This window comes from Chelonoidis abingdonii, chromosome 22 (assembly GCF_003597395.2).
Source record: "Chelonoidis abingdonii isolate Lonesome George chromosome 22, CheloAbing_2.0, whole genome shotgun sequence".
In the NCBI taxonomy this organism is placed as follows: domain Eukaryota; kingdom Metazoa; phylum Chordata; order Testudines; family Testudinidae; genus Chelonoidis; species Chelonoidis abingdonii.
In genome coordinates, this window is record NC_133790.1 from 3,729,563 (window position 1) to 3,755,527 (window position 25,965).

A 25,965-nucleotide genomic window follows, 5' to 3' on the forward strand; every position below is an offset into this window, starting at 1 on the left:
CCCCCATCCCCACCCATACAGGCCATCGGCTATGTCATAAACAGATAGTTAAGGGTTAATGTCTCTTTCACCTGTAAAGGGTTAAAAAGTTCAGTAAACCTGGCTGACACCTGACCAGAGGACCAATAGGGGGACAAGATACTTTCAAATCTTGGTGGAGGGAAGTCTTTGTTTGTGCTCTTTGTTTTTGGGGTCGTTCGCTCTTGGGACTAAAAGGGACCAGACGTCAGTCCAGGCTCTCCAAATCTTTCTAAATCAGTCTTTCATGTTTCAAAATTGTAAGTAACAGCCAGGCAAGGCAGATTAGTTTTATTTTTGTTTTCTCAACTTGTAAATGTCCTTTTTAGCTGAGAGGATTTTACTTCTGTTTGCTGTAACTTTGAACCTAAGGCTAGAGGGGGTTCCTCTGGGCTATTCGAATTTCATTACCCTGTAAAGTATTTTCCATCCTGATTTTACAGAGATGATTTTTACCTTTCTTCTTTAATTAAAAGCTTTCTTTTTAAGAACTTATTGATTTTTCCTTTGTTTTTAAGATCAAGGGGATTGGGATTGGATTCACCAGGGATGTGGGGAATAGGAGGATGGATGTTATGTTTCCTTGTTTTAATTAGGATCAGAAGGAGTTTGGATGTGTGTTCTACAGGGAGATGTGGTGTAATTCAAGGCAGCAGTAGCGGGGAGAGTTTTGGGGGAACAGGAAATGCTCCAGACACTGACTTCTGGATGGTGGCAGTGTACCAGATCTAAGCTAGTAATTAAGCTTAGAAGTGTCCATGCAGGTCCTCACATTTGTACCCTAAAGTTCAGAGTGGGGAAGGAACCTTAACAGGCTAGCACTGGGAATGCCCAGCCCCCTCCTTTATGACTCCAGGGCATCTCAGCCCAGCACCTAGCCACTTAGCACAGCCCCCTCCAAAGCTGGTTCCACTACCGTCTTGGTCACATGTCTCTGCTGCAGAGCTGAACTTCCCTTTCCAGACTGAGCTGTGCATGCCCAAAGGGTGGAGAAAATCCAGCCCCAAAGGCTGGGGCTGAATCAGCTGTGATCCAGGAGTCACTCTGTGAATCCTCTTCTCCTGGCTCTCGTTACCGGCCTCAGCAGAGGGGCCAAGCACTGATCCCTCTCCCACCCAGTGTTGGCCCCTGATCCAGACTGTCCCTTGGTCAGTGGATCAAAGCAGATTTCAGTCTGCTGGGCTGACATCTGGGGCCTTTTCTCCAGCACTAAATTCACTTCATATTCTACCATGGTGAGCATGTCTTAGTGAAGCAGGGGATATTTTAATGACCCCAATGGGGCTCAGATAGTTACCTGTCAAATGAAATTAACAGGCAGCAGATATAAAACAAACAAAAGGACGTATTTTTTCACACAATGCACAGAAGACGTTGTGAAGGCCAAGACTGTATCAGAGTTCAAAAAAGAACTAGATAAGTTCATGGAGGATAAGTCCATCAAAGGCTATTAGCCAGGATGGGCAGGGATGGTGTCTCTAGTCTCTGTTTGCCAGAAGCTGGGAATGAGTGACAGGGGATGGATCACTTGATGATTCCCTGTTCTGTTCATTCCCTCTGGGGCACCCGGCATTGACCACTGTTGGAAGACAGGATACAGGGCTAGATGGACCTTTGATCTGACCCAGTAAAGCTGTTCTCAAGTACCACCTTTGAAATGCAACAAATCCTGGCACCTCCACACACAAGGCAAGTCTGCTACAACCGCAGCCCCCAACCACAAGGAAATGCTGCAACCCCTGCTCCCTTCAACAGCCACATACAGTAGCTAGAGCGATAAAACATAGAGATAAGATTGATAACGTCATTTTCTTACTTAAACTGCAGAAGTGGGAACACTGCAGCATTGCTACCTGGACACAGAAACTTTTAATGTTCACTCCCCCAGTGCATTGGGCTAATCCTGCAAATCTTTCCACCCTCGTAAAAAAAAACCAGCAGATGAAATTATTTTTCTGGCAACTGGCAAATCCATAAACAAACCAGCCAGGCTCTGATGCATATTTGGTGAAGGTTTCGAACTGCCAGGCCAGAGGAAAAAAATGTCCCTACAACTAAAAGGAGGATGAAAAAACTCCTTCTAGCGTAAGCTTCCCTCCCCACAATGTAGATGTGTGGGCTAAATGAGCTCTAATTTCACTCTGATGAAGCACATGTTCCTGAACAGGTCGTAGGTAAACGAGCAGGCAGGTGGCTCAGGCTTTGGCAGTGCACGGTAAAATATCACCTGATCCGCAAGGAATTTGCTTATTCATTTAGCAGAATCCCGTCACTCTGCCTCTGTACTGACGCCAGCCACGGAATGATAAAGCACGCTCCTGAGCTGAGATGATTGGGGTGGAGGAAGGGAGAATGGGCGGCAGGGGGGTCTTTGTTCTTGGGTGGCCCTGCCACACGCCAGAGGGGAAGCATTCAGGCCGTCTGCACTTAGGTGAGAAGACGCTGCACACAGCTGTCGGTTAGAATGTCTTGGTTGCAACATTTGTGCAGCACTTAGTGTGCAAATGCAAAAGCTGCCAGAGTGCTTCTTGATTGCAAAGATCCGTTGCAACAGGGGAATTTGCTCAGGTCCCACTGACCTGGTGCCATCTGCAATGGCTTCATCCCAGTCTGGATGGTATGGCACAAACATTGCAGCTGCATGGCACAAGTGGCCCTTGCCGTCATGGCCTGACATGGGGAAATTGCTGATTATCTCCTGCTCCTGGCAGCAGTAATGGGCACTATAAATAAGGTGCTTCTGGTGCCCCAGAATGCACTGGTGCAACAACAGTGCAAGGACTGGGCTAGAGCCAGCCATTCTCTGCCATCCATGGCACTTGCTCAGTGTGTGGGGTACTGTTCCCTCACCCTCCAGTCTCAGCTGGCCCATCACACATGGCATCTCCTTGGGGCAGCCAGAAGCTTTCCCGGAGGATTTCTGCATGGTGAAGCCTTGCCCCTGGGTCCGCAGGCACTCATCCCTTGGGAATTACACGGTACAAATCATAGTAACAACAATTACTAATAAATGCTTAAATGGCATCTTTCCTCTCTAGTGATGCAAGTAGCAGCTCATTGGTGTTTTGCATTTCTGCAAGGTGCCCTGTGATATTCTACCTTCTGCCTAATTCTCTGGAACTAAGGGGCTCAACAGTCTAATCAGGTGTCACCCACTGATCCTTATTTCTTCTCCCTCGTGTCCTTATGCCTCACGTCCCCTTGAAAAGCTTCAGGTCAGGGAGAGAGAATCTGTTTTCCTTTCAAGAGGCATATTGTTGGAGCAGCTCAGCCGGCCATGCGCCATAAGTACTGGAGGACATTCAAAGGGGTGAGCACAGGTCGCTGTGTCCAAACTGCTCCGTGAGGATGGTCTTCAGCTGCTGGTGGAGGTGTGTGCAGCTGGGCAGCAGCGGCCCGGGTCCATGCTCGGAGGAGAGCTGGCTTGTGCATAAGCACTTCTCAAGGTTAGCGCTGGCAATTAAGGATTGGAATTTGCATGCAGCAAATGACTCTAACTAATTACAGGTTTAAAAGGAAAATGATTTCAGATAGGATTGTTTTCAAAATTAGGGCACTAAAGAGGAACATTGCATTCCGCTCTGGAAGTTGTCTGTGTTAACCCGTGGATTCCCGGGCCTTGCACACAGCCCGAGTAGCAATAGCATTAATGTGCATGTAACATCAGCCACCTTCGAGCCAAATAGGCCACCTGGGCTAGATTTAAGCTTTGCATCCTGGAAGGTCTTCTGAGCAGCCCACAAGACACAGACTGGTGCCTGCTCATACTGCTGGCCCTTCTGGGCAAGCAGGTACATTAAACCACTGTCTTCCAAAAATCAAACCGTCTGGGAATGATGAGCCAAATCCAACCAGAAAAGGGGACAGGAGATGGCTTCCCACATCCTCAGGACAGTGTCAGCAGGAAAGGAAATCAGCGAGTCCCTTTAAAGGGTCAGAAAGGAGGTCACCCCATGGAGGGCATATGTCCGTGTGTTATGCAATCGCTGACCAGCTGAGCAACTCAGGAGACCTCCTTCGTCCTTTGGAGTGGAGGACACACGGGCTTTGGACCAGCTTGTGACCTCGGGAACTCTGCTTTGCTTGCAGAGTAACTCCACAGAGTTCTGGCTTTACAGTGGAGAAAGCGAGATCAGAATCTGGCCATTTATCTCCTTATCACAGGAAAAACGTTGAACCAATAACACTGGCCCATCTCAAACTGCCCAGCAAGTGAGAGTATGTCACATGCACAGTAGCTAATCAAACCACCTGATCAGTTCCAGGTTCTTGAATGTCAATGGTCTCCTTTCTTTTAGATTATTATTATTAATTATTTGTATTAGTATCATGCCAAGGAGTCCTGGTCATGGAGCAGGACCCCACTGAGCTGGGCACTGTATAATTTGCACCACAGAAGTATTCTTGTGGGCATTAGTCATTCCCCATCAAAGCTCGGCTGCTGAGGTTTAGCACTTCAGGCTCAAAGCATATCACCCCACAGTACATTAAGCAGAGCGCCATGGGAAACCTGGGGGAAGCACATTTGCAGGGCAATTTCAAAGTTATTAGGAAAAAAAAGATGCCCGGATACCGAATTGATTCATTTAATTTTCTCTTCTTGTTTGATCAAGAGCAGGGTGACATTTGGCAAAAGTTGCTGATGAGGGATGGAATGATTAATTGTCATGACAACCATTCTTGGTTAATGATGGGGATGAGCTTGTGCCTCGGTAAAAGACAAAGAGTGGCCTTGAGTGCACTGGTGCAAATTACTAGGCATGTCACTGTTTGTGCTTTTGGTACAAAGTGGCCATGCGTTTCTAATGAGAAGGTTAACGGTGTCCCCAAAGTAATTACAACCGATTGAAGAGGTAGTTAGTAATTAGAGGATTAACTGTAATGAGACTCACCTGCAACGGTTGTCATGGTGACAGTATTTTAGATGATTGGAGTTAAAAGAGTATGGAGGCCTCAGAGTTTCAGGAAACGAGCATCTACCAAGTTGGGCTGGAAGTTGGGACTCTCTGGAGGTGACTTTGCAGTGCCATTCTCCAGATCCTTCAGGGAAGGAAGTGGCCTCAACTTACTGGCTAATTGCCCAGGGCTTCTCATTTGCAAACCAAGCAGACTGCAGCTGCCCTCGGCCTCGAATACGAAGGGGGCAGCCCGTGGAGACGACAGTTCCCAGCATGCATTGTGGCCCAGCCCCGCAGATCAAAACGGAGTAGCAATGCATGCTGGGACCTGTCACCCTCTCCATGGAGCAGCCCAATATGGTACAGGCGAAGGCAGCTGAATGCCACACTGCAGAACATGGACTTGGGCCAGCACCCCTATAAACTGCCCAGCCCTTTAGAGCTAGCAACTAAAGCACAAGGTCTAGCAGCAGCAAACCAGGAGGTAAGGACAGGGGAAAGTTCTCTCTATATCTTCTAGACCAGTAGTAGGCAACCTATGGCACACGTGCCATAGGCGGCACGCGAGCTGATTTTCAGTGGCACTCACACTGCCTGGATCCTGGCCACCGGTCCGGGGGTGCTCTGCATTTTAATTTAATTTTAAATGAAGCTTCTTAAGCATTTTTAAAACCTTATTTACTTTATATACAAGAGTTTGGTTATATATTATAGACATAGAAACGTTAACCTGTATTACTGGCACGCGCAACCTTAAATTAGAGTGAATAAATGAAGACCCGGCACACCACTGCTGAAAGATTGCCAACCCTTGTTCTAGACACAGTGGTGAAAATGCCGGTGGCCGGCATGCAGCATTGCTAGCAGGAAAGGAGCTGCCCTGCAGCTAGATTAACAGTGGGAACACTCCCTAAAATTCTCAGTGTAGGCAAGAGTTCAGTTTTCAGGCCCATTAAATTCACTCTGCTGAGCCTGCCAACAAGGGGACCAATGAACGCCCACTATCATGGACACTTGGAACTCTTTTCAAGGTCTTTAAAGAAAGACAGGTGGCCACTAAACATAACTGCAGTTGGAAAAAATACTCTTATTCTGCTGAATAAAATCAAATGGCTGTTTAACAACCAAACCTCCAACGAGCTTTCTCTGCTTTTGATCTTTTTAGGCGGCTGGATTTTGGAAGCAGATGCAACACCCTTCGCAGGGAGTGACATGAGAATAATTTATGCCACTTAACGCGGCACTGAGCGTCTGTTTTCGAAACTTGAAATAGTTTGTAGTGCATGGAAGCATCCTCACTGCCCGGGATACAGGGGAGAAAAGGCAGTAGGAAAAATATCAAATGCTTGTGCACATGGACATGAAAGACAGGAGGGTGTCAAAAAAAAAGTGCGTGAATTTCCAAATTCCTGATTTTCCTCACCTATGGTAAAATTTCACCATTTTCATTGCAGAGCACTGAGATTGTTGCGAGGAAGGGGGAATTTAACTCAACGTGAAATCTATCCTAGGCTATTCTCCATAGGTCTTAACCCCACATCCAGAAAGGCGTGTAGGTGTCTAACTCCCTTGAAATCAATCCGTGTTAGATGCTTACAGACCTTGAAGGGTCTGGGCCTTCTGCCTCACCCATCATGGAGTCAGTGCAGCTCAGCAGACTTGAGCTCTGAGACATTCCAGGGCCAGCTCATGAAAAGCCTGAGACCTGTGACTGTTCATGAAAATATTACCTTCCACACAGCATCCTCTCAAGGAAGAAACAGGCAGCATCTCACGGCTTTGCCAGAGTAACATCAGGCCTAGAATACCTAATACCAGGTCAGTAATGCCGGGCAAAAGGGGTTCTTTAAATGGGACGAAACAGGAGCTGTTTGAGTGGGGCAATTTGAAGCTGTTTGAATTCTACTTACTCACTGATCACAATTTACAATACTGTGTAAAACCTCCAAGTACAGTATCTTTAATTATTCCATCCATAAATGATAAGTACCATTTATTTCGAGACTCATTACAAATTTATGTCTCTGTTTAATGTGCTCACTAACATCAGATGTCCCGCGGTTATCACAGAAATATCAAACAGCTCTTGCTGGAGAAGCTGAGTGCAGGAGGCATGTTCTATTTTGGGCTTCGGAGGAACCAAGCGGCTCAATGGGACAGCGCTTCCAGATCTCCCCACAAATCTTTAGCCACACCCAGTTAGAACGGCTGCTCTTATCTGAAGCCAAACTCAAAGGGCCAAATTCTCTAACAGCACAAATTTACACCAAAACAAAATTTGGCTCAAAATATGCCAAGGGATCTCTGTATCCATTGGTAGAGTGGGAATTGTCTGCAGCTGGCTATTCAGCCTGAGTAGAGGGCCTGGACAAGCCAAAAGAGGGTGGAAGTAGTGCATAGGCGTTATACTGGCCTTCCGAATGTCACCTTTAACTTTCTTCCATGCCACCATCTTTTCTGGGAAGAGGGGTGGGGGGCAAGAAATTCAGGCGGGGGGAGCCCCGGGATCAGCACCGTTACTCCAGGCGGAGGAGCAGGTGAGTCATTCCCCGTCAGAAAGGCAGCAGCTCCCTTCCCCAAGACTGAGCATGTCAATTCCATGCCATCGGAGTCTTTAGCCAGCTGAAAACTAGAATCATGGGCCTGGCCTGCAGGAGACAGGCCTCCCAGGAGGCAGTATGGACCCTGATTTGATGATAAGCAAATAGTCCATCTATCTGACTAGTGTGAGTCTCGCTCTAATACAAACTGATGCCTTGAATATCAATGTTTTCAGTGGCACGGGGATGCTCAGCCTTAATGGACCCACTGAGCTGCCTTTTGAATGCTGCAGCCCTCAACGTGCCTGTTCTTTACTGTCGCCTTAGCTACAGCGCGCTGAAGAGCATGTGTGTGCTATAAAACAGCACTCTGCACAGACAAATGATGTCCTTTTGGGGTTGCCAGATGGCCTTTACATCTCAGGTTTAATGATGCACATGTGACTTATTCAATGCCCTTAAAGAAGAGAAAGCTAGGAACATAAATCCAGTTTGATAAATTTGATTTTTCTCCCCTAAACCATCCCCCAAAAGTGCTTTCACTGTTCTCCTGATGGAACCAGGAAACCCTCTTTGGCTGACCTTCCTGAAATACCTAATGTGAAGGCCGTGGGCAGAGGGGAAAGGTTGGGGAATTAACTAGAGAAACTGGAGTCAAATATAGAACAGGGGCTGGAACAGACTTGGAAAAAGCCTGAAGGTACCGAGATTATCTCTGTTTTGCAACAGCGGTGAATAGTCCTTAGTGAAGTGCATTGTCAGCCTTTGGCGTGTTCGAGGAACAACTCTGCTGAACACATGGCTTTGATCCTACAGTAAACTCTGTCCTGAAGGATATGTTCCAACATGTTCTAAGTCCACGATCAGTTGCTGATTTCGTTAATACTGGATGGAACTGTTAACAGCACAACATATGTGTATATGCGTGAGTGCATACACACACATAACCCCCCCCCCCCAACACACACACACCTGTGATTCCCAAATCTCATTGAAATTACTGGGATCAGTATCTTTGAAAATCGCTGTACTCAAGAGTGTTCCCTAAAAATACCCTGGCACTCCCTGACTGGCTGAAGTCTGCTTTGATAATTCAGCTTTGCTCCGAGCAAACCAGAGCAACATCACTGGCTGAGAGAAACTATGGAACACGTATGTTAATCCTTAGCCTGAAATCCATTATTTATTGCCCTTTCTGCTGTATAAACAACAGAGACCTGAACCAGAGAGCTACTGCAGGGACTGTACTGTTCCTCCGGCTAGCTCATAATTAAAGGGGATTATAGAACCCTGGCAGCCATTAAGAACGAGCCAGAAATTCTATTATGATAAAACTAATGGAGATTAGGGAGATTAAAGAGACACTAGTCAAGGATGGGGTGGGGGGAGAGGAAAGATCAACTACTGAATTTATTGAAGAGGAGACAGCTGATACCAACAAATTAAAAAAAAATAACCAACTTTCAGAGATCAAGAGGAGCAATGAGAAGTATTTGGTTCGAATGACAAGAGAGTTTATATAGCATCAGAGTTGCCAGCCATCGGTACATTAACTGACTGTAAAAATATATCCGATATTGATTGTCCATAAAAGATGGATGGCAACAAAAATATATATTTGACCCGGGGGGGGGCGTAAACGTCTGGGCTCTGGGTCTGTTTTACCCATAATTGAGCACCTCCACTCACAATGGCTTCACCTTACTGGATCGGGCTCTATCTGCATATCTTAAATTTGTCCTGTGGATTTAGAGTCCTTTGTGACAGCTGAAAAGAAATGAGCAGGAGAACAAGTTGGATGAATTCAAAATTACATCAAAAATGTAATTTTTTGGACCCCATAAACCAGATTTATCAGACTCTTGTGATTGAATTTCTTCCAGTGAATCTAATTTTGGGTGAATGACATCTTTGTTCATAGCATGCTTCCTCCAGCCGGTAATCTCCTTCCAGCGGTCCCCTCCCTGCCATCGTCAGCCTGTAAAGTTAGCAACACCGAGAGGGTGCTGGGAGTTCACAGCTGAGCCACCAAAAACAGGAGGGGAGTCAATACGGATCAGCTCCCAGATGTTCAGATTCTGATTCCCAGCCTCTTGGGCAGGTCAAATGGACTGTAAATCCTGTGGGGTTTCTGACATTCCCATCTCCGGGATGGAAATATCATCCAAAGACTCTCCTCAATGGGATTGAGCTATGTGCAGTTTCAGTCCCCTCTGTAACCAGCATGAGATCAGGTTTGGGTCTGGAGTGAGTTGGAGCTGGAGGCGTGGGACTGGTTTGACTTCAGAATCAAGATTTGAGCCAGGTCTTATTTTACTTGCACCCATTTGCCCGTCCATAGCCTCATAGGCACTGGAGTGCAGCCTCTTCCACACCAGGCCTGTGGCCATCAGATGGGCAGCACGCTGAGATTCACATATTCACATATTGTGTTCATGTTGATGATCTCCTGGATTGTTGTGCTTCTGGAGGGCCTCGCTCTCCACAGCTAGTGGGAGTTTGTGTCCCATACAGGCATTCTGGGGGTTTCACTTTCTAGATCTTAGAGGTTACATTTGGCTTCTTGAGTGGCTGGCTGGATCCTACAAAAGGCCATCAGCTGAGCTTCAGATGTGCTCTGACCCATCCCCTGTCACTTTTGGATCCAGCCAGTTCTACCCAAGAGACAAGCCCAAGCCTATACTCCACCACCAAGCTGGAGTCTTCAAAAAAAATTAATAATGCCTCCAAATTTCTGTCAAGTTCCAGACAGCTATAATTTGTGCTAATGCTCATGAGCTGGGCACAGAGTGACTTCCTGTCTACATGGATCCCCAGATGCAGTAATCACTTTATGGGATTGTCTAGTCCTCCTCACGCACAGGTCAGCCTAACCTCTCTGTGCAAAGAGAAGGAAGGGGAGAACTACAAATTGTGCTCCTGCCATTAGAATAAAGCAGCTGCAGAGGAACAGCTTCAGAGGCTCCTGCCCAGCTCTCATCGAGGGGAATTGTGTGAATGGGCCATACAAGCACATCTTTGACTTATAGCACCATGGTGCTGTCTCCTCCCGCCCCCCAGGACCATGTGTCTTCATCAGACACGCTCTGCACTTGCATCGTTTCAGGTCAGTGCAGCCAACTGCTGTGCCCTTTCGATGCTACATTGCACATATGCGGCATCTTGCAGCTGAGAAGCTCATCCATTCCTTATTTGTTAAGGCATGGCAGATAGGTATGGGAGTCATTTATAAACCAGAAAACAGAATCACAGAGAGCTTAAGGGATTTACCCAGGCTGCTTCAGAAAGTCAGTGGCAGAGTCAGGAACGGAACCTGGCTGGGCTGGGCCTGAACAAAGCCCCAGATTAGAACAGCTACAAACCCGGGCTGGGGGGAATTGTCCAAATTTGCACTCAGATCTAGAGCCTAGTTTTGCAGATGGTTCCTGATGTTAAAATGGCCTGACCCATAACTCAGGATCTGAACAGGCCTGGCTTCTGCGGTGGCTGGACTCTCGGTGCAAATTCTGCAGCATAAGTCTCTCTTTAGAATGCAGGAGGCCAGAGAATTGCCCTCTTCCACTGCAGGGCCCCGCTCCAGAATAACCACACTCAGTCAGCGCTCAGACTCAACCGGTTCCGCTCCTGGCAAAAGCCAGGAGTGACACTAAGAGCTCTCCCTCTGTTTTAAAGAGACACGCTCTCTTTCTGTGCTGTGTTCATTTCAAGGCAGCAGCATATGGCATTACCAGACCTCTTACTCCTTTGCCGTTAACCCAGCCCCCTCTCTTTCCCATTCCAGCTTCTATGCTTCTTTTATGTCCTGGCAGGAAGCAACATATTTGCGTCGCCCGCAGTGGTCCCCAATCTCTTTCCTAAGCCAGGGCTGGTCCATGCCCGTGCAGGGGCTGCTTCGTCCGGTGTGCGGATCCTGCGGGAAGCCGGCAGAATTGCTGATTGCACCTGCACACAGAGACAAGAGAAATCTTCCTTGTGCATCACCATTGGCAACCGGCAATGATAATGCATGTCATTTGATATATTTCCATCCTGTTTGGAGAGTGATTTTGCTCACTGGAGTACATGGCAGGTGGGCATCCCGCATGCTTATCTGTGATGCCGAACAGGGGCTCAGGCAGTGCAATCTCCCTCCCGTTTGCTTAGCGGCGACGGGGCTTGTGAAGCCAGAAGCAGCTGACTTTCCTTTCAGTGTGTTAGTCTGTTTACCAGGGGAAAATAGCAACATGGCAGGGAAATATAGCAAGCAAACCAGCCTTTGCCTTGGCAGACAAAATGGCTGCCAGCCAGTAGCATTTTAATGCCATTACACCACAGATACAAGCTCATCAAGCATTAAAATGGTTTTTAGGGGTGATACATTCTGTTATTATCATTCACTCTAGTCACTAAACCAACAACATTTAGCAGGCTGAGGGAGTGCGGGCCTGGGGGGATCACATGGAGGAAGCTAAAGGACAGGGGTTTCTCAAACTTCATTGCCCCATGACCCCTTTCTGACAACAAAAATTACTAGATGACCCCAGGAGTGGGGACTGAAGCCTGAGCCTGCCCAAGCCCTGCTGCCCCGGTTGCGGGGGGCAAAGCCGAAGCCCAAGCCCCACTGCCCCAGGTGGGGGCAGGGGCACTAGAGCCGAAGCCTAAGGGCTTCAGCCCTGGGCAGGGGGCTTGTAACCAGGGTGGTGGGGCTCAGGCTTTGGCTTTGGCCCTGGGCCCCAGCCAGTCTAACACCAGCTCTGGCCACCCCATTACAATGGGGTCCTGACCCAGAGTTTGAGAACTGCTACTGTAGGGGAATGAGTCATCTTCAGATTAGCCCTTTGCTAGGCCTCTAGGTGAACTATTCAGCAGGGATGTGGTGAATAGAACAAGACTCTGCTCATGAGGTCGGTTTGCTGATGTTACTGAGCTGTGTCTGTATATGGAGCTGGACCAGCGGTTCTACCACCGTTACGTTTGATGGGCACTACAGCTCGGGAGGAGCTTTCTAGTGCCGAAGACCTGCAGGAAGGTGGGAGGCATGACGGGCTAATGCCTGAACAGCAGCAGCCATGGCACTTTGTTCAATGCTTAGATTTCCCTTGGCGGTCTCCCAGCCAAGTACCTACCTGAGTCCTTCTTAATGGGGGAGACAGGATGCAATCACCGCACAAAGAGTTTTGATGACTTTCGTCCGTCTGAGTGAGAGCTGAACCAGTGCCCCAGGCGTGGGGTTGAGCTGAGGGGGGTCCTGGAGTTCAGATGATACATTGGGAAGCTTTGTATGAATTGTGGGGCGGGGCAATGCCCCTTTTTGAACAGATGGTGAATGGCTTCACTTGGCTATTACTAAATAAAAATATTCAGACAAAACAGGTGTGTTTGAAAGGGTTAAAGTGCTTCATCTGTAGAAATCGACTTTATTCCCATGTAATTGATATTGGTTTACTCTTCTGTTACTTCATTATTAATTATTAATATCATTATTACACTAATTTACTCTGTGCATCCTTTTAATTGCTAGTTAGAAAGGAGCTATATACTCTGGTCATGGTTGGAGACTCTGGCTTGGGGAGCAACATTTGTGATCTGATTCTGAGCACACCACTATATATCAGGAATGACTCCTCCGTGTGTTGCACCCCAGAGCAAATGACAGCAGAATCAGACCATTTACATTGATTACAATTTTAAAACTGAGAGTGTAGCAGCTGTTAGTTTCTGAAGACTTGGACACCCTGTTTGGTGGTAAAAGTAAGTCCTCTGGGGTATGCCACAATTGCAAAATGTCATTAGGAATCACTGTGTCTCTGCCACGGGTCTGCACCTGGTAGCAGAGGAGAGATTTGCATTACCAGGAGCAGTTTATTTTGGATGCAGCCACAAGACTCACTCACTCTGCTTTGTCTCTAGGTGGCCAGTCATGGCTCTACCGAGCTTAGTGCCTTGTTTTCTTTGTTGTGTTGGCTTATATTGGACTGGCAGTGGTCAGGCTCTTCGTTTCCCGCTTCAGTTGTACAAAGAATGCAGGATCGTGCATCCATATAATCATCTTGATGCTGTTAAAAGCCCATGTGCTCTGTATCATAATATTGTATATGCTGAGTCCTCTCATGTCAAGCACTGGTTTGCTGAGAATGGGTGAGTGAAGTTTAACTGAAAAAAAAAAATCCATCCATCAGCTAGACTTTCTGTTACCAGCCATATAATTTAAAAGACAACTATAATAGACATGGACAGGATAGTTTCCTATGAGATCAGAAGATTGTCTCCTGTGCTGCTCACACACACACCTATACATCCATAAAACATCCCCTCTTGAAACCTTCCCTTTTCTCTTTAGTGAATGATTGACTCTCCCTGTAAAAGGTGCTGTGATACTGTGTATGCCGCTGCTATATAAAAATGAATTGTGCTGCTCTGTAAAGCAGCCCTGTCTGTTATCTCCTGTGGTGTCGCTGCCACCAGATGTATTTATTGTTGGCAGGAGTTCCCGTGCTAGCTGTTCGGCACATGTGGGAGAGCAGTCCCAGCTTTTTCTAGTTCATCCTGCGTCACAGACAGCCTGTATGATCCAGAAACAAATCCCATGCTTTACAGAGGCAAGGGGGCAGTCTGGCAAGCTGGAATCCCAGCTCTGACACTGTCTCAGTGTGGAGCCTTGGGAAAGTCCCTTCACCTCCCGCTGTGACTCAGTTTCCATCTTCAGAAGGGTGCTGGGGTGATTAGGTCAAGCCTCTAAAGAGCTTTCAGTATGTGAAGTTCTGTAGAAATGGTACTGCAGTCAAACACACAAGGCAAATCCATCCACTGAGGCGCACTGTACTGTCTGTATGTTGAACTCTGATTAGAATGAATGATCTGGTTAGCAAATTAAAATGTAAAGCGGTTTCTGTTACTAACTACCTATATGTAGCAGGGACAGGTTGGCAAATTAGCCCAGTAGTGCAGATGGCAAGGTTGCAGGATGGGCTCACAGCGTGCACTGTATTGCACCAGCCTTGTGGCTTTGTTCTGGAGATCATGCTTCATGCGCTCCGAGATTCTTTGATTTGGGCACCTACTCTTTTGGGGCCCAATCCTGTAACATACGAAACTCGTCCTGGGAGACGTTAATTGACCTCGATGGAATTGAGAGCTCACAGCTCCTCACAGACCTGGGCTTTTGATCTCTGCATCTGACAATGCAGGTCTGGAGAACAGTGAGATTATTGCCCATCATTCAAACCCTGGCCCCATTTCGGCCAGTGGGAGTTTGGCTATTGACAACAACCAGGGCAAAAGCGGGCTCCCTCGCCAACACAGCGTGAGTTCTACCAAGCTACCGAGTGGGTACAGTGATCTTAAATATCAGTCTCAGAAAACCCTAAATGTACTGTGTGGGGGGCAAATCACACCTTCCATTATTACAAACACATTGTTTTGAAAGCTACTCCAGGTAACATGTCACTCTGCCTCACATATATTTATCCTCCCCTTTGGACAATGAAGATGAGCTAGTTAGTTTCATGTTTGGTCCTGGTCACTTTCGCTTTCTGGCTGGGGTACACTGGTAGGATGCTGTCGTGTTTGGTTTGTGAGAGCAGGGAGGAGCATTGTAAAATAATATAAAATTTATAAAGGAATCTACTTGTAAAACAATCTATTTCCAATGGAAACTTTAAACAAATCATAATTCATGGAAATCTTTTGACTGAGGACTTAGGCCAGGGATAGGCAACCTATGGCACATGTGCCGAAGGCAGCATATGAGCTGATTTTCAGTGACACTCACACTGCCCTGGTCCTGACTCTGCATTTTAATTTAATTTTAAATGAAGCTTCTTAAAACATTTTAAAAACCTTATTTACTTTACATACAACAATAGTTTAGTTATATATTACAGACTTATAGAAAGAGACCTAAAAATGTTAAAATGTATTACTGGCACGAGAAACCTTAAATTAGAATGAATAAATGAAGACTTGGCACAGCACTGCTGAAAGGTTGCCGACCCCTGACTTAGGCTTTTGCAAATTTGAAATAAGGGGGCAGATTTTCTTTGACAGGCTCCCTTTAAAGAGGAATGAATAGTAGCCATTGTAAATGCAAACCAAAAGGAGTAGCCTTCTATTGGAGATAAGTTTATAATAAACTATCATTGCAGCATGGCTTCAGGGTATTAATACATAAGTTAATGAACATGTATAACTGGGTGTCCCCTCTCCAAGGAAACCTCTTTTTTTCCTTGAAGAATCACGGTGGCATCCTGTAGCAAATGAGATGCAATTTGTAAAGCAGCTGTTTATAGCAAGGTTTCATAACAGTCTGGTCGCTAGGCAAACATTATGTAATCGTAGCCTGCATTTAATTACTGATCGATGCCGAGTGAGAGACCGGCAGGAGAAATTGCCTCTTCTCTCTCATTGGAAGGTGGCACAGATCTAACTCATGTGCAGTGCACTGTGCTTTCCTCCCGCCTATTGCCAGAGGCGGCTGCCATGTTGTGCTCAAGTGGATCCTGCAGCAGCAGAGACATCCCCACTGTGCTCTCTCAGGGAGCCCTCACTTTAGCTCTTTCAGGCCTGCGTCTCCTTTGCCCTATCCCCAGCCTAGTCACCAACACCGGTGCAAGGTTGGGAATCCTGAGTGGTGCCGAGCTCAGTCAACGTCCGGCCACTTCAAGAGCTCAGCACCGGGCAGAATCAGGCCCTGCGCAAGGAAGAGGATTTTGCTGATCTAACACAATAATGTACTAGAGCATTGCAGCAAAGGAGACAAAGGCAATGGGCAGCTACAGGGAGACAAACACTAAGCATTAGGGAATGGGATGGTCACGTAGACAAAGTATTTTAACAAAAGAAAGAAAGAAAGAAAGAACAATCAATACAGCCCAGCTGCTCTTGCCGACACTTTCTCCCAGAGACTGAGAGCTCACATGCCAAGATTTCCCTCAGAACCAATTAAAAGTGGCTAATTACATCCCCCCCCAAAAGGAATGGAAACGCGCTGCCGCAGCATCACCAGCCTCCTGCTCTTCTACAGGCTCCATATGATACTGTGGCCATCCAGGCTGCTGGCGATTCAGCTGTTGACCAGAGGAGAGCTCAGCGGTAGCAGCCGCAGTGCTTGGACGTCTCCAAGTTGCAAGGCCATGGGGTTGGAGCAGCTCTGATGCCATGGCGGGTTTGAGCGCACACTGTGGGAAGGGAGAGGAGCCATGGAGACCAGCAGAGGGTAGCAAAGGGGAGCCGAGGGGCTCAGACATGACAATGGGCTGGCAAGGGAGCGCTGAGGAGCCCTTCGTGGTGCTCTGAGGGACTTTCCTCCCTGGGTCCGTGCAGAGTGGTCTGCTGGTGCTGCAAGCTGGGATCAAAGACGGGCAGGGTCTCAGCGGCTGATGGGCGGTGTAAGAGGCCTGTCCCTGTTCTGGGTTCTTTCTCAATGAGCAGTGTGATGAAGGCTTTGCAGGGAGGAGGAGTTCTGGGGATGGGACAGCTCCAGCCTACGAACCTGCCAGGGATCTAGCCCCGGTTGACTTCAGCAGAGTGATGCTGATTTACCCCCCTGAGCATCTGGTCCCTAAAGTGCAACCTGATGTTGCAAATTTCAGCTGCCACATTGCAAGTGGTGCAGACGTTCGATGAACGTTCACGCCCAGAGGCTGATCCGCAGAACTCTGCTGCTGATTCAATGATGCTGAGAGCCTTCTCCAAAGGCGGAGGTGACTGCTCTGGCTCACTGGGGGGCATCCCGAGCCAGGGGCAAGTTGCCTCACATACAATTGCAATCTATTAATTAGGGGGAAAAACTTAGATATTGGAGGGATCAAAATCCAGCTCCTTCAGCCCTTAGCAATGAGAGCTCTTGCCTGGAAAATGCAGAAACACGGGTGCTAACGTCGGTATTTGGGCATGTTACAGACAGTAACGGCACAGCCATCAGTCGCTGGGCGCCCTCTGCTCTCACAGCCACAGGCGGGGGGCCTGGGCCCTTCCCAGGAAACCTCCCTCCCCATAGAGAAGTATCCTGACCCCACGGCCAGCAAGGCAGAGGGCCAGGGAACAGATTTTTCCTGAGGGAGGGCTGGGGTCTGTCCCCACCCCAGTGATGCAGCTTTGCTGTCTCTGAAGTCCCCTCCACCGTGCCTGCCATCTGGTTGCCAATCTGCTGCTGGGGTCCTTGTCAATCAATCAGATCAATGGGCCAGACCACCTGTCTCCTGCAGCAAGAGGCATGGGCTAGTGTGTGCGCTGCCCACTGCTGCCCCACCCAGTGGGAAAAGATACCCGGATTCGGGTCTGTGTGCAGGGTGCGCAAACCAGGATGAAGGGTCATTCACAAAGGCCTTGCCACTCTCAGGAATTTTCTTCTCGCTACTCCTGAACTGTGCATTTGAGGAGGTGAAAGATGGAGTGTCTCTCCACACAAGAGCTGGTGGGAAATGCTTCAACCTGTCACTACTTACGTCACAGACTAAAGTAAAAAAGGTGCTAATCAGGGAACTTCTAGTCACTGATGCTGCTGCCCTCATAGCCCACAATGGAGATCTACCATAAGAACTCATGGACCACCTTTCAGTGCCTGTCAGGCATTTGCTTTCACCGTCAAGAAAACGGTTGTATCAGGACAGGGGGTTCCACAAGATCCTTCAATCACCTTAAGTGCAAACCAGCCAGAAGTTATCCAAAAGTTCAGCTACTTAGGTTCTACAGTGACCACCAACCCCTCACTAAACGTTTGCATTGGAAAGGCTGCCACCCCCTTTAGCAGACTAATTAAAAGAGCCTGGAACAACTCAAAGCTGGCCATCAAGACCAAAATGCTAGTGTGCCAAACTTCTGTCCTTGGCACTCTAGTGTGGTGAGGAAACAGGGACAACTTGTGCTCATCAGGAGAAAAAGTTGAACAATTTCCACCTACATTGTTTATGCCACACAGTCAACACCAAATGGCAGGATAAAGTCACCAATGTAGGGGTTCTACAAAGGGCAAATTTTCCACATGTGACAGCCCTGCTCAAGCAAAGACGATTGCGCTGTCTGGGCCATCTGAGTAGGTTGTAAGATGGACGCATACCCAAGGACATGCTATACGGGGAGCTTTCAGAGGGAACAAGAACAACAGGACATCCCAAGCTTCGCTATAAAGACATATGCAAGCGAGATATGAAGGAATTTGGAATTGATCCTGACCATTGGGAAATCTTGGCAAGTGATTGTAACAAGTGGCACCATTGTCTCCATTGGGGCATCAGAGTCGATGACAGAAGCTGGCCCCCCAAAGCTTGGGGAGAAAAGAGCCCGTATGAAGCAAGCAGTTCCCAACCAAGACACAGACATTTGCAATAACTGCCAAAGATCTCGCAAATCCCGGAGTGGGCTATTCAGTCACATGAGACATTGCAAACCATCTACATCATAGGCTGCAATTCCCACCATCTCTCGCAGAAGAAAGGAAGCCAACCTGCCACTTAGAATGCCCCCATTATCCTAGCTAGTCATGCCGAACATGGGACACTGCCGATTCCTGCCTGACCCCTGTGGTGGTCAGTTCACATCCTGAAGCATGAGATCTGGGGATCCCTTCTTCGAGTTGACATGTTAATAATTATCGCGTTCAACGAGCCCCTTCTGCATCCAGCAGCACTACTTGACCTAAAGACCTTGATTCCACAGGCCAGCCATGTGGGACCAAAACCAGAGCTCCTTCCTTAGCCAAAGCTCCGCTGGCTTCCCTGGGGGAGTGCCCGAATCTGGCTCATGCTGCTTCAGTAAAGTGTTTCCATTGGTTGCCTCTGAGTTAGCTGCTCTCGTTGTTATCGGCCAAAGTCAAGGAGGAACAAGCCAGCCTGCACTCCAACCCATCCACAGTCCCCTTCCCCGCCACTCCTCTCTCGATAACCCAGCTGCCACAGCCAGGTCTCCTGATGACAAAAGTCACTCCTCAATAAATCAACAACTTCTCCTGCTTTGTTTGCTGAGTGTTGTCAAAAATTGTATTATATAAACTCTGCCAATCCATATTTTATGCCTACCCACTCCTCCTCCTTGTTGTGAGCTGATTATATATTTAAAGCCGTCGAGTGGAAGGCAGTAGAATAACTGATGTTTTTACTAAAAAATATTGCATTAAAAATCAGAGATGAATGATAAAATATTTAGGGCTGTGAAATTGCTCTGGGCCCCGCAGAGCTGCTCTGTTGCTCAAACCCACAGACTTTGTATGGAAATCCTGCCGTGTCTGGTCTGCTGATCCAAGTGCATATAAGTGAGAGGATGGGTCGAAGGTTGTGGAGCATGTGCAAGCAAGCTGCTTGTGATCTGGGTTAAGGAGACCGGACAAGCTCCAACCCCAGATCTGGTCACCCCAGAACTTTAGCAAGCTTGATCTGGATTTGAATGTTGCAAATGATTTCTAATGGGCTGAACCAGAACCTTGGATCGAAACACTTCAACTACAAGGATCTTGGAAATCCAGCCCCAGATCTGAATCATCATCTCTTGTTTCATAAACACCCAGCAAATGGCTGCAAAGAATTGCCCTTTGCTAAACGAGTCCGTTCCGGCTTCCCTTGCCACACGGTGCGACCCATGCCTACAGCAGAGTTGCGGGGAGCCCCTGGAGAGCCGGGCGGAACTTTTAAGAAGATTTTTCACTGAGAAATGCAGTTTCAGGTTGACTGAACCGTTTCACAAATTCACGTCAAATTCACTGAATTGTTTCAGGTGAAAAAAAAAAGGAAAAGAAATGCTGAAAAAGTCAAAATTAACCATTTCAATTTTTCAATTCTAAATGCCTTTTGGGGTAGAATTTACTCTTTATTTCATTTTTAAAAGGATTAACCCCCCCCAAAACTCAACATTTAATTCAACCGGGAATACATTTCTTAATTTTTTTACTTTTTTGTTTTGCTGAAAAATTCCAATTTTTTTTTGTTTCAGATTGACCCAAAGTGATTCCCCCCACATCCCAATTTTTTGGTTTGGCCACTGAGTCAAAAAATTGGTTATTCATCCAGCTCTAGCCCGCTGGGTCTATTGCTCACAGCTGGCCCTGCACGGGGAGCATCGATAAAAGCTGCACAGTCCTCTCAGGAGAAGCATGCGATAGCAAGGCGAGCATATGTTACAGCAGGGCACTGGGAGATCTAGATCTAGCCCTGACTCTCCATGGGAGCTTCAACCAGCCCCCTTGCTGCTCTGTGCCTCAGTTTCCCCACCTATAGAACAAAGACGATGACACTGGTCTCCCTGCCGGGATGGTGTAACTTTAAACAGGCTGCATGGAAAGCACATGGAGCAGTGAGCTGGGCAGTCACAGGGAAAGGCAACAGGCGATTCATTGTTATTATTGCACAGGTAGGAGGATTTACAGCAATCCAGGTCCCTGGGTCAACTGCCATCAAGAGCTGCAGATCACACTGATCCGACTTAAGACGACTGAGCATTCCCCCATTTAACTGTAACTCCTGTGCCATGAGATAGAGAGGTCTGAACTACTGATGTGGAATATATGTCTCTCGCCCTTAATAGGAATTGTCCCCCCAGAACCGACTGATGGTCTCTAGCCTTCCTCCAAAACTGGCTAGTGCCGACCGCTTGAGCAGAAGGTTAAAAAACCCTCCGATGCACCAACCTGTGCGGTCCCCTTCCACATGAGCATCTTCCCCCCGCACCAGAGCTCAGAGTGGATTAGCTCTTGTACTTTGCACCCACATGACTTTCTTTGTAGACACTCTCCTGATTTGGAGAACAGCCAGATCCCATTCAGAAGCTTCCTAAAATACTGGCTTCAAGGCCATCCCGCTGCGGCACATTCTGCAGCGTGGCTATTCCCTGGGGTAAAGGCAAATCCCTCTACTCATTAAAAAAATGTCTTCCCTTTTCATTGCCCTGGCTGGACCCTTTGTGCTGATGTAATGGGCAGCTGTAGAGGGGAGAATGCGGCCAGCTCTCCAATGGCCTGCAGGGTGGAAGGAGCTGGGCGTGGGGCTTCTCAACTCTCTTCTCACTCTTGTGTTTTCTAGGCCACCTTTGTTAGTGCAGCTGGGAAATGGATCATGCCTGCCAGCTTCCCCGGTCACCTACAGCCCCCCAAGGATGCCAAGCAAGGATGATGGGATGGGGAAGCTAATGGCCGTGAGAGTGGGTTCCTCTTGGAAGTCAGCGGTTATAAAAGGTGGACTGGCCCAGCAAACATCAAGGGGTTCACCTTCCCTGCCTGCAATCCCTGCAGCCCCGGTCCCAGGGGAGTGGGACAGGGAGTTCCTTGTGGGTGGGATGTGAGAGAGGAGAGGGAGGAGGGGCCTTGGCAGCTGCCTCGTGCCTGGGTTTGTAGGTTGTGCTCACAAAGGGAATTGCAGGCATCTGTCCATGGAAGCAGCTTCAGATCCCAGGATTCCCCATAGAAAGGCGTCTCCACCCGGCGTAGCCCGACACACAGAAAAGGCCATCGCGGCAACTCTAGGGAGAAGCAGCAGAAGCCACAGTGGCCTTGCTCCTCACACAATGAGCCGACTCAGTGTCAATCCCCCCAGACCTTTCCTTGATGACTTTGAATAAGGGCCCTGCGGTTTGCGCTCCCGTCTGTGCAGTGTGGATGCAGGCTGTGCCTGGGCTCGCTCACCTGCAGTTTGAACTCCCATTGCTTGTGCACCTGGGATTGTGCCAGTACCGCAGCCCCCCAACAAATACGCTGCCACTGCTAATGGCCTCACACATCAGCACAGAGCCTTGGACAATGGGATGCTAATTTAGAGCGACTGTTACAGAAAGCTCTTCGGTGCCCAGAAACACAAGGCAGAGACACTCTAATTTTTGCAGTGTGTCCATCTTGGTAATAGCAGACCCTGGAACAGCTGTAATGGGACTGTCACAAAATAAGTGTCTGGAATTCGTTTAATTTCCTGCCTGGGGGGCTCTGGGGGCAGCTGGGGAGCTGCAGGGCCAGGGACGTGCATGGCATGTCCTTTGCTTCACAATGCACCGAGACAGGCAGGAATGGAGGTGACCTCAGTTCGTGTGCTGCCACTCCCCTGGCACCTGGAGGGAGCAGGAGGTGGATTTCTGGGCTGTGATAGGCTCAAGCCAAAGCCCCAGATCTGAACCCCCAGAGCTCCAAATCCAAACCAGGGTTTGGAGCTGAATCTTGCAGATGCACCTGTCGTTTCAACGAGCTGAACTGGAACCCAGATGCAAACAGCTCTGGACAGCAGGGGGTTTAGCCCCAGGCCATACGCCAGCTGGGTGAGTGTCCTTCTCCTGCTGGGCCGAGGGCCTGTGTGCCTCTCCCCCACATCCCCTGTTCTGGGTCCATTGGCTGGGTTCCTCCTGGCCGCTCTCTATTCACTGGCCCACAGGGTTAGCCAGATATCAAGTACCAGCTTCTACAGAGGGCAGGTTTCCCCCACACCGGTGGCTGTTTGGGGATTGAATACCAAAGAGAAAGCAAGAGGCCTGCATGCTGCGGGGAGAGACCCATGGTAGCTGTTCTCCTCTGCCACATACTCCCTTTCTGTCCTTCGGCACATCCCCTAATCTCTCCAGGCCATGCTTCCACAGCCATTAAATAACCCCTCCCAGACTCCAGCCTTTGCCTATTTACACTGTAAAGTATTTGGGGCAGGAACTGTCTCTTTCTTTAATGCTAATGGACCTACCTTATGTAGCTTTATTTGTGCCACGTATTTACACTGAAGTCAAATAAAAATATTTCTTCACACAATGCACAGTCAACCTGTGGAACTCCTTGCCACAGGATGTTGTGAAGGCCAAGTCTATAACAGGGTTAAAAAAAGAACTAGATAAGTTCATGGAGGATAGATCCATCAATCGATATTAGCTAGAATGGGCAGGGATGGTGTCTCTAGCCTCTGTTTGCCAGAAGCTGGTTATGGGCGACAGGGGATGGATCACTTGATGGTTACATGTTCTGTTCATTATCTCTGTAGCACCTGGCATTGGATCCTGTCAGAAGACAGGATACTGGGCTAGATGGACCTTTGGTCTGACTCAGTATGGCCGCTCTTATGTAAAAAAGGCTCTTCAAATGAAACACCTTTGAGAGCTCAGAGAGCAAAGGTTCATAGAACTCAGCCATTCCCCATCCCTGACAGTTTGCTGCAAGGAATGATCAGTGTGGCATGGCTGAAACCAACCTCTGGACTTGCAAGGGGCAGAGCCCTCTGCCATTGCTCTGGCTTGTGCAGTGAAGCATCCCACGAGAGGACCCGGGGGCCAGTCACATCTCTGCTTGGGGCAGCAGGAATTGCTATGAATGCAGAGTAGCCGTCCAGGCAAACTGCACTAACCCATCAGCCCCCGTGGGGGGGGGGGGATTATTAATCAATAATTGCTATGGAAACGAGATTGGGGATCCTGCCGGACTAGCCCCCGTGTACTAATAACCCAGAGCTTTGTAAGCACCTGGACCACAGGAGGTACTCGTCAGGCCCCTCCTGTCAATCAGCACTTCCAGACAGGAAATCCACCAGCTCCACCGCAGCTCTGGTACATCACGGGGGATATTCCTGTTCCACTGCTGAAGCTTTTAGGAATTCCCAGCTTGGACTCATCCGCCGAGCTGCCGAATGTGCCAGATCTATCCAGCAGCAGACTGGTAGCTCACGCCAAGCACCAGCTGGGTTTGTGAGCTGACTTCAAGCCGCAGCCTGGCCTCGGTCTAGCATGCAGCTCCCAGTATAAGGGCCTCACTGACACTGCAGCCCTGGACTCCGAGGTCTGATTCCCCAGCGGGCAGCCCAATGGGTTTGGAGTTCCAGCACCTCCCCATTTGTGCCTGGTGGTAAGCGTCACTCATTGGTTTCATTTTTCTTCCTTGGTCCAAACTGAGCTAATAAAGAGAGTCCAAAGAAGTGTAGCTTTGCTGGTCCCAGACGCCTGCTGGAAGGCTGCCAGGGTCGTGCCTAACAAAGCATCTGATGGCTTGTGTTAGTAAAGCTGGTTAATAAGGGAATGTGAAAAGCGAAGCCAGGAAGCTGGGCTCCAGCATTGCCTCTCCATACTGAGTGTGTTAATTAAGTGTGCAGTGCAGGCCATTATGGAGAAGTGCAGCAGGCTCCGGTTTAATGTGCTGGCTAAGATGATGTTAAAAGGCAAACGTGCAAAATGGTCCCAGCTCCACTGCCTAAATTAGCACAGAGCCGGCCCAGCCTTTCCACTTAGTCGCCATTGAGGTTAAAAGTAAGGTAAATTGTTGAAATGTGTGCACACCAGTCAGAACACAAAGATGATACCTTTCCAGATTAGCTGAGGGCAAATATTAAGAGTGAGATTTTTGATGAAATCCTTTGTTCTGAGATTGGTTAGCTATGGAAGTCAAAATCTGGGCCAGGACATTTTATCAGTTGTGCTTCCAGCCAAAGATAATGTAAATCTCCCCAAATAACTGCAAAAATAAACTAGAGAAAGAATCAGTGCAGGAGGAGCTCAGTTTGGGCTCGATATGCTGAGAAAATGTGGCTGTCATGGAGTGTGGGGGAGTTCGGTCCAGCACCCCTCTTCCTGGGACTTTCAGAGACTCTCAGCCAGCCAGTAAAACAGAAGGTTTATTGGACAACAGGAACGCAGGTTACAGCAGAGCTTGCAGGCACAGTCAGGACCCCTCCATCGAGTCCTTCTGAGGTTTCAGGGTGCTTGGATCCCAGCTTAGGATACTCTGAATTCCACCCACACAGCCCCAAAACGAAACTGAAACTAACCCCCTTCTGCCGGCCCCTTCCTTTGTCTAGCTTCCCAGGCAAAAGTGTTGACCTCCCACCACCTTGCCTAGCTCAGGTTACAGGCTCAGGTATTGTCCATCCCCTAAAGTCCTCCCCTGCTCTTCCATCCCCCATGCAGACAGCCCCTACTCCATCACAGTGGCACCATCAGGATTTGGCCACAAGTAGAGCTGGTTTTTCAACAATACGTTTTTTCATCAGAAAATGACAATTTCTCAAAACCAAAATTTTTCACAGAGGCACATCGGTTTCAACAAAGCTTTTGTTGGAAAGTTTTCTTTGGTCTAGATAGCTAGATAGAGGGGCTTTATGGGGATAGTTAGCTAGCTAGATGCTCTGGAGAAACAGAGGCCAGCATTAACCAGGGACTGACACATCTGGTACCTTTTATGAGGGCTAAAATTCACACAAAAGGGCAGGACCTATGTCCTTGTTAATAGTCTAATCTGCAAAATGGGAAGACAATGCTCAGTTGCACCTTGTATGGACACTAATTCCCAACTAAATCATCCCAGCCAGGGCTTTGTCAAGTCTGACCTTAAAAACTTCTAAGGATGGAGATTCCACCACCTCCCTAGGTAACCCATTCCAGTGCTTCACCACCTCCTAGTGAAAAAGTTTTTCCTAATATCCAACCTAAACCTCCCTGTCCTTGCCCCGTGCTCGTGAGGCTGCGTTTCTAGCACTGCGGGAGGAGGTTCCAATTAAGATTAGCAATACCTTTTGCTCAAATTGAAAAAATAATTCATGAAAACTGTTCTGTTGGGTGTTGTAAGTGCTCTCCCCTCCCCCTCCTTTTTAATAAAACCT

At 48.2% G+C, this 25,965-nt stretch overlaps 2 protein-coding genes across 6 annotated transcripts in view; both read left to right on the top strand.

Moving 5' to 3' along the window:
- KCTD10 (potassium channel tetramerization domain containing 10) overlaps nt 1–25,965 on the top strand; it is a 399,500-nt gene that overhangs the window by 94,768 nt on the left and 278,767 nt on the right. The window lies entirely within an intron of this gene.
- MMAB (metabolism of cobalamin associated B) overlaps nt 19,823–25,965 on the top strand; it is a 181,486-nt gene continuing 175,343 nt past the window's right edge. The window contains exon 1 of the mRNA XM_032805438.2: nt 19,823–20,047. Within this exon, the coding sequence (XP_032661329.2) occupies nt 19,823–20,047 (225 nt within the window). The remainder of the gene's footprint in view (nt 20,048–25,965) is intronic.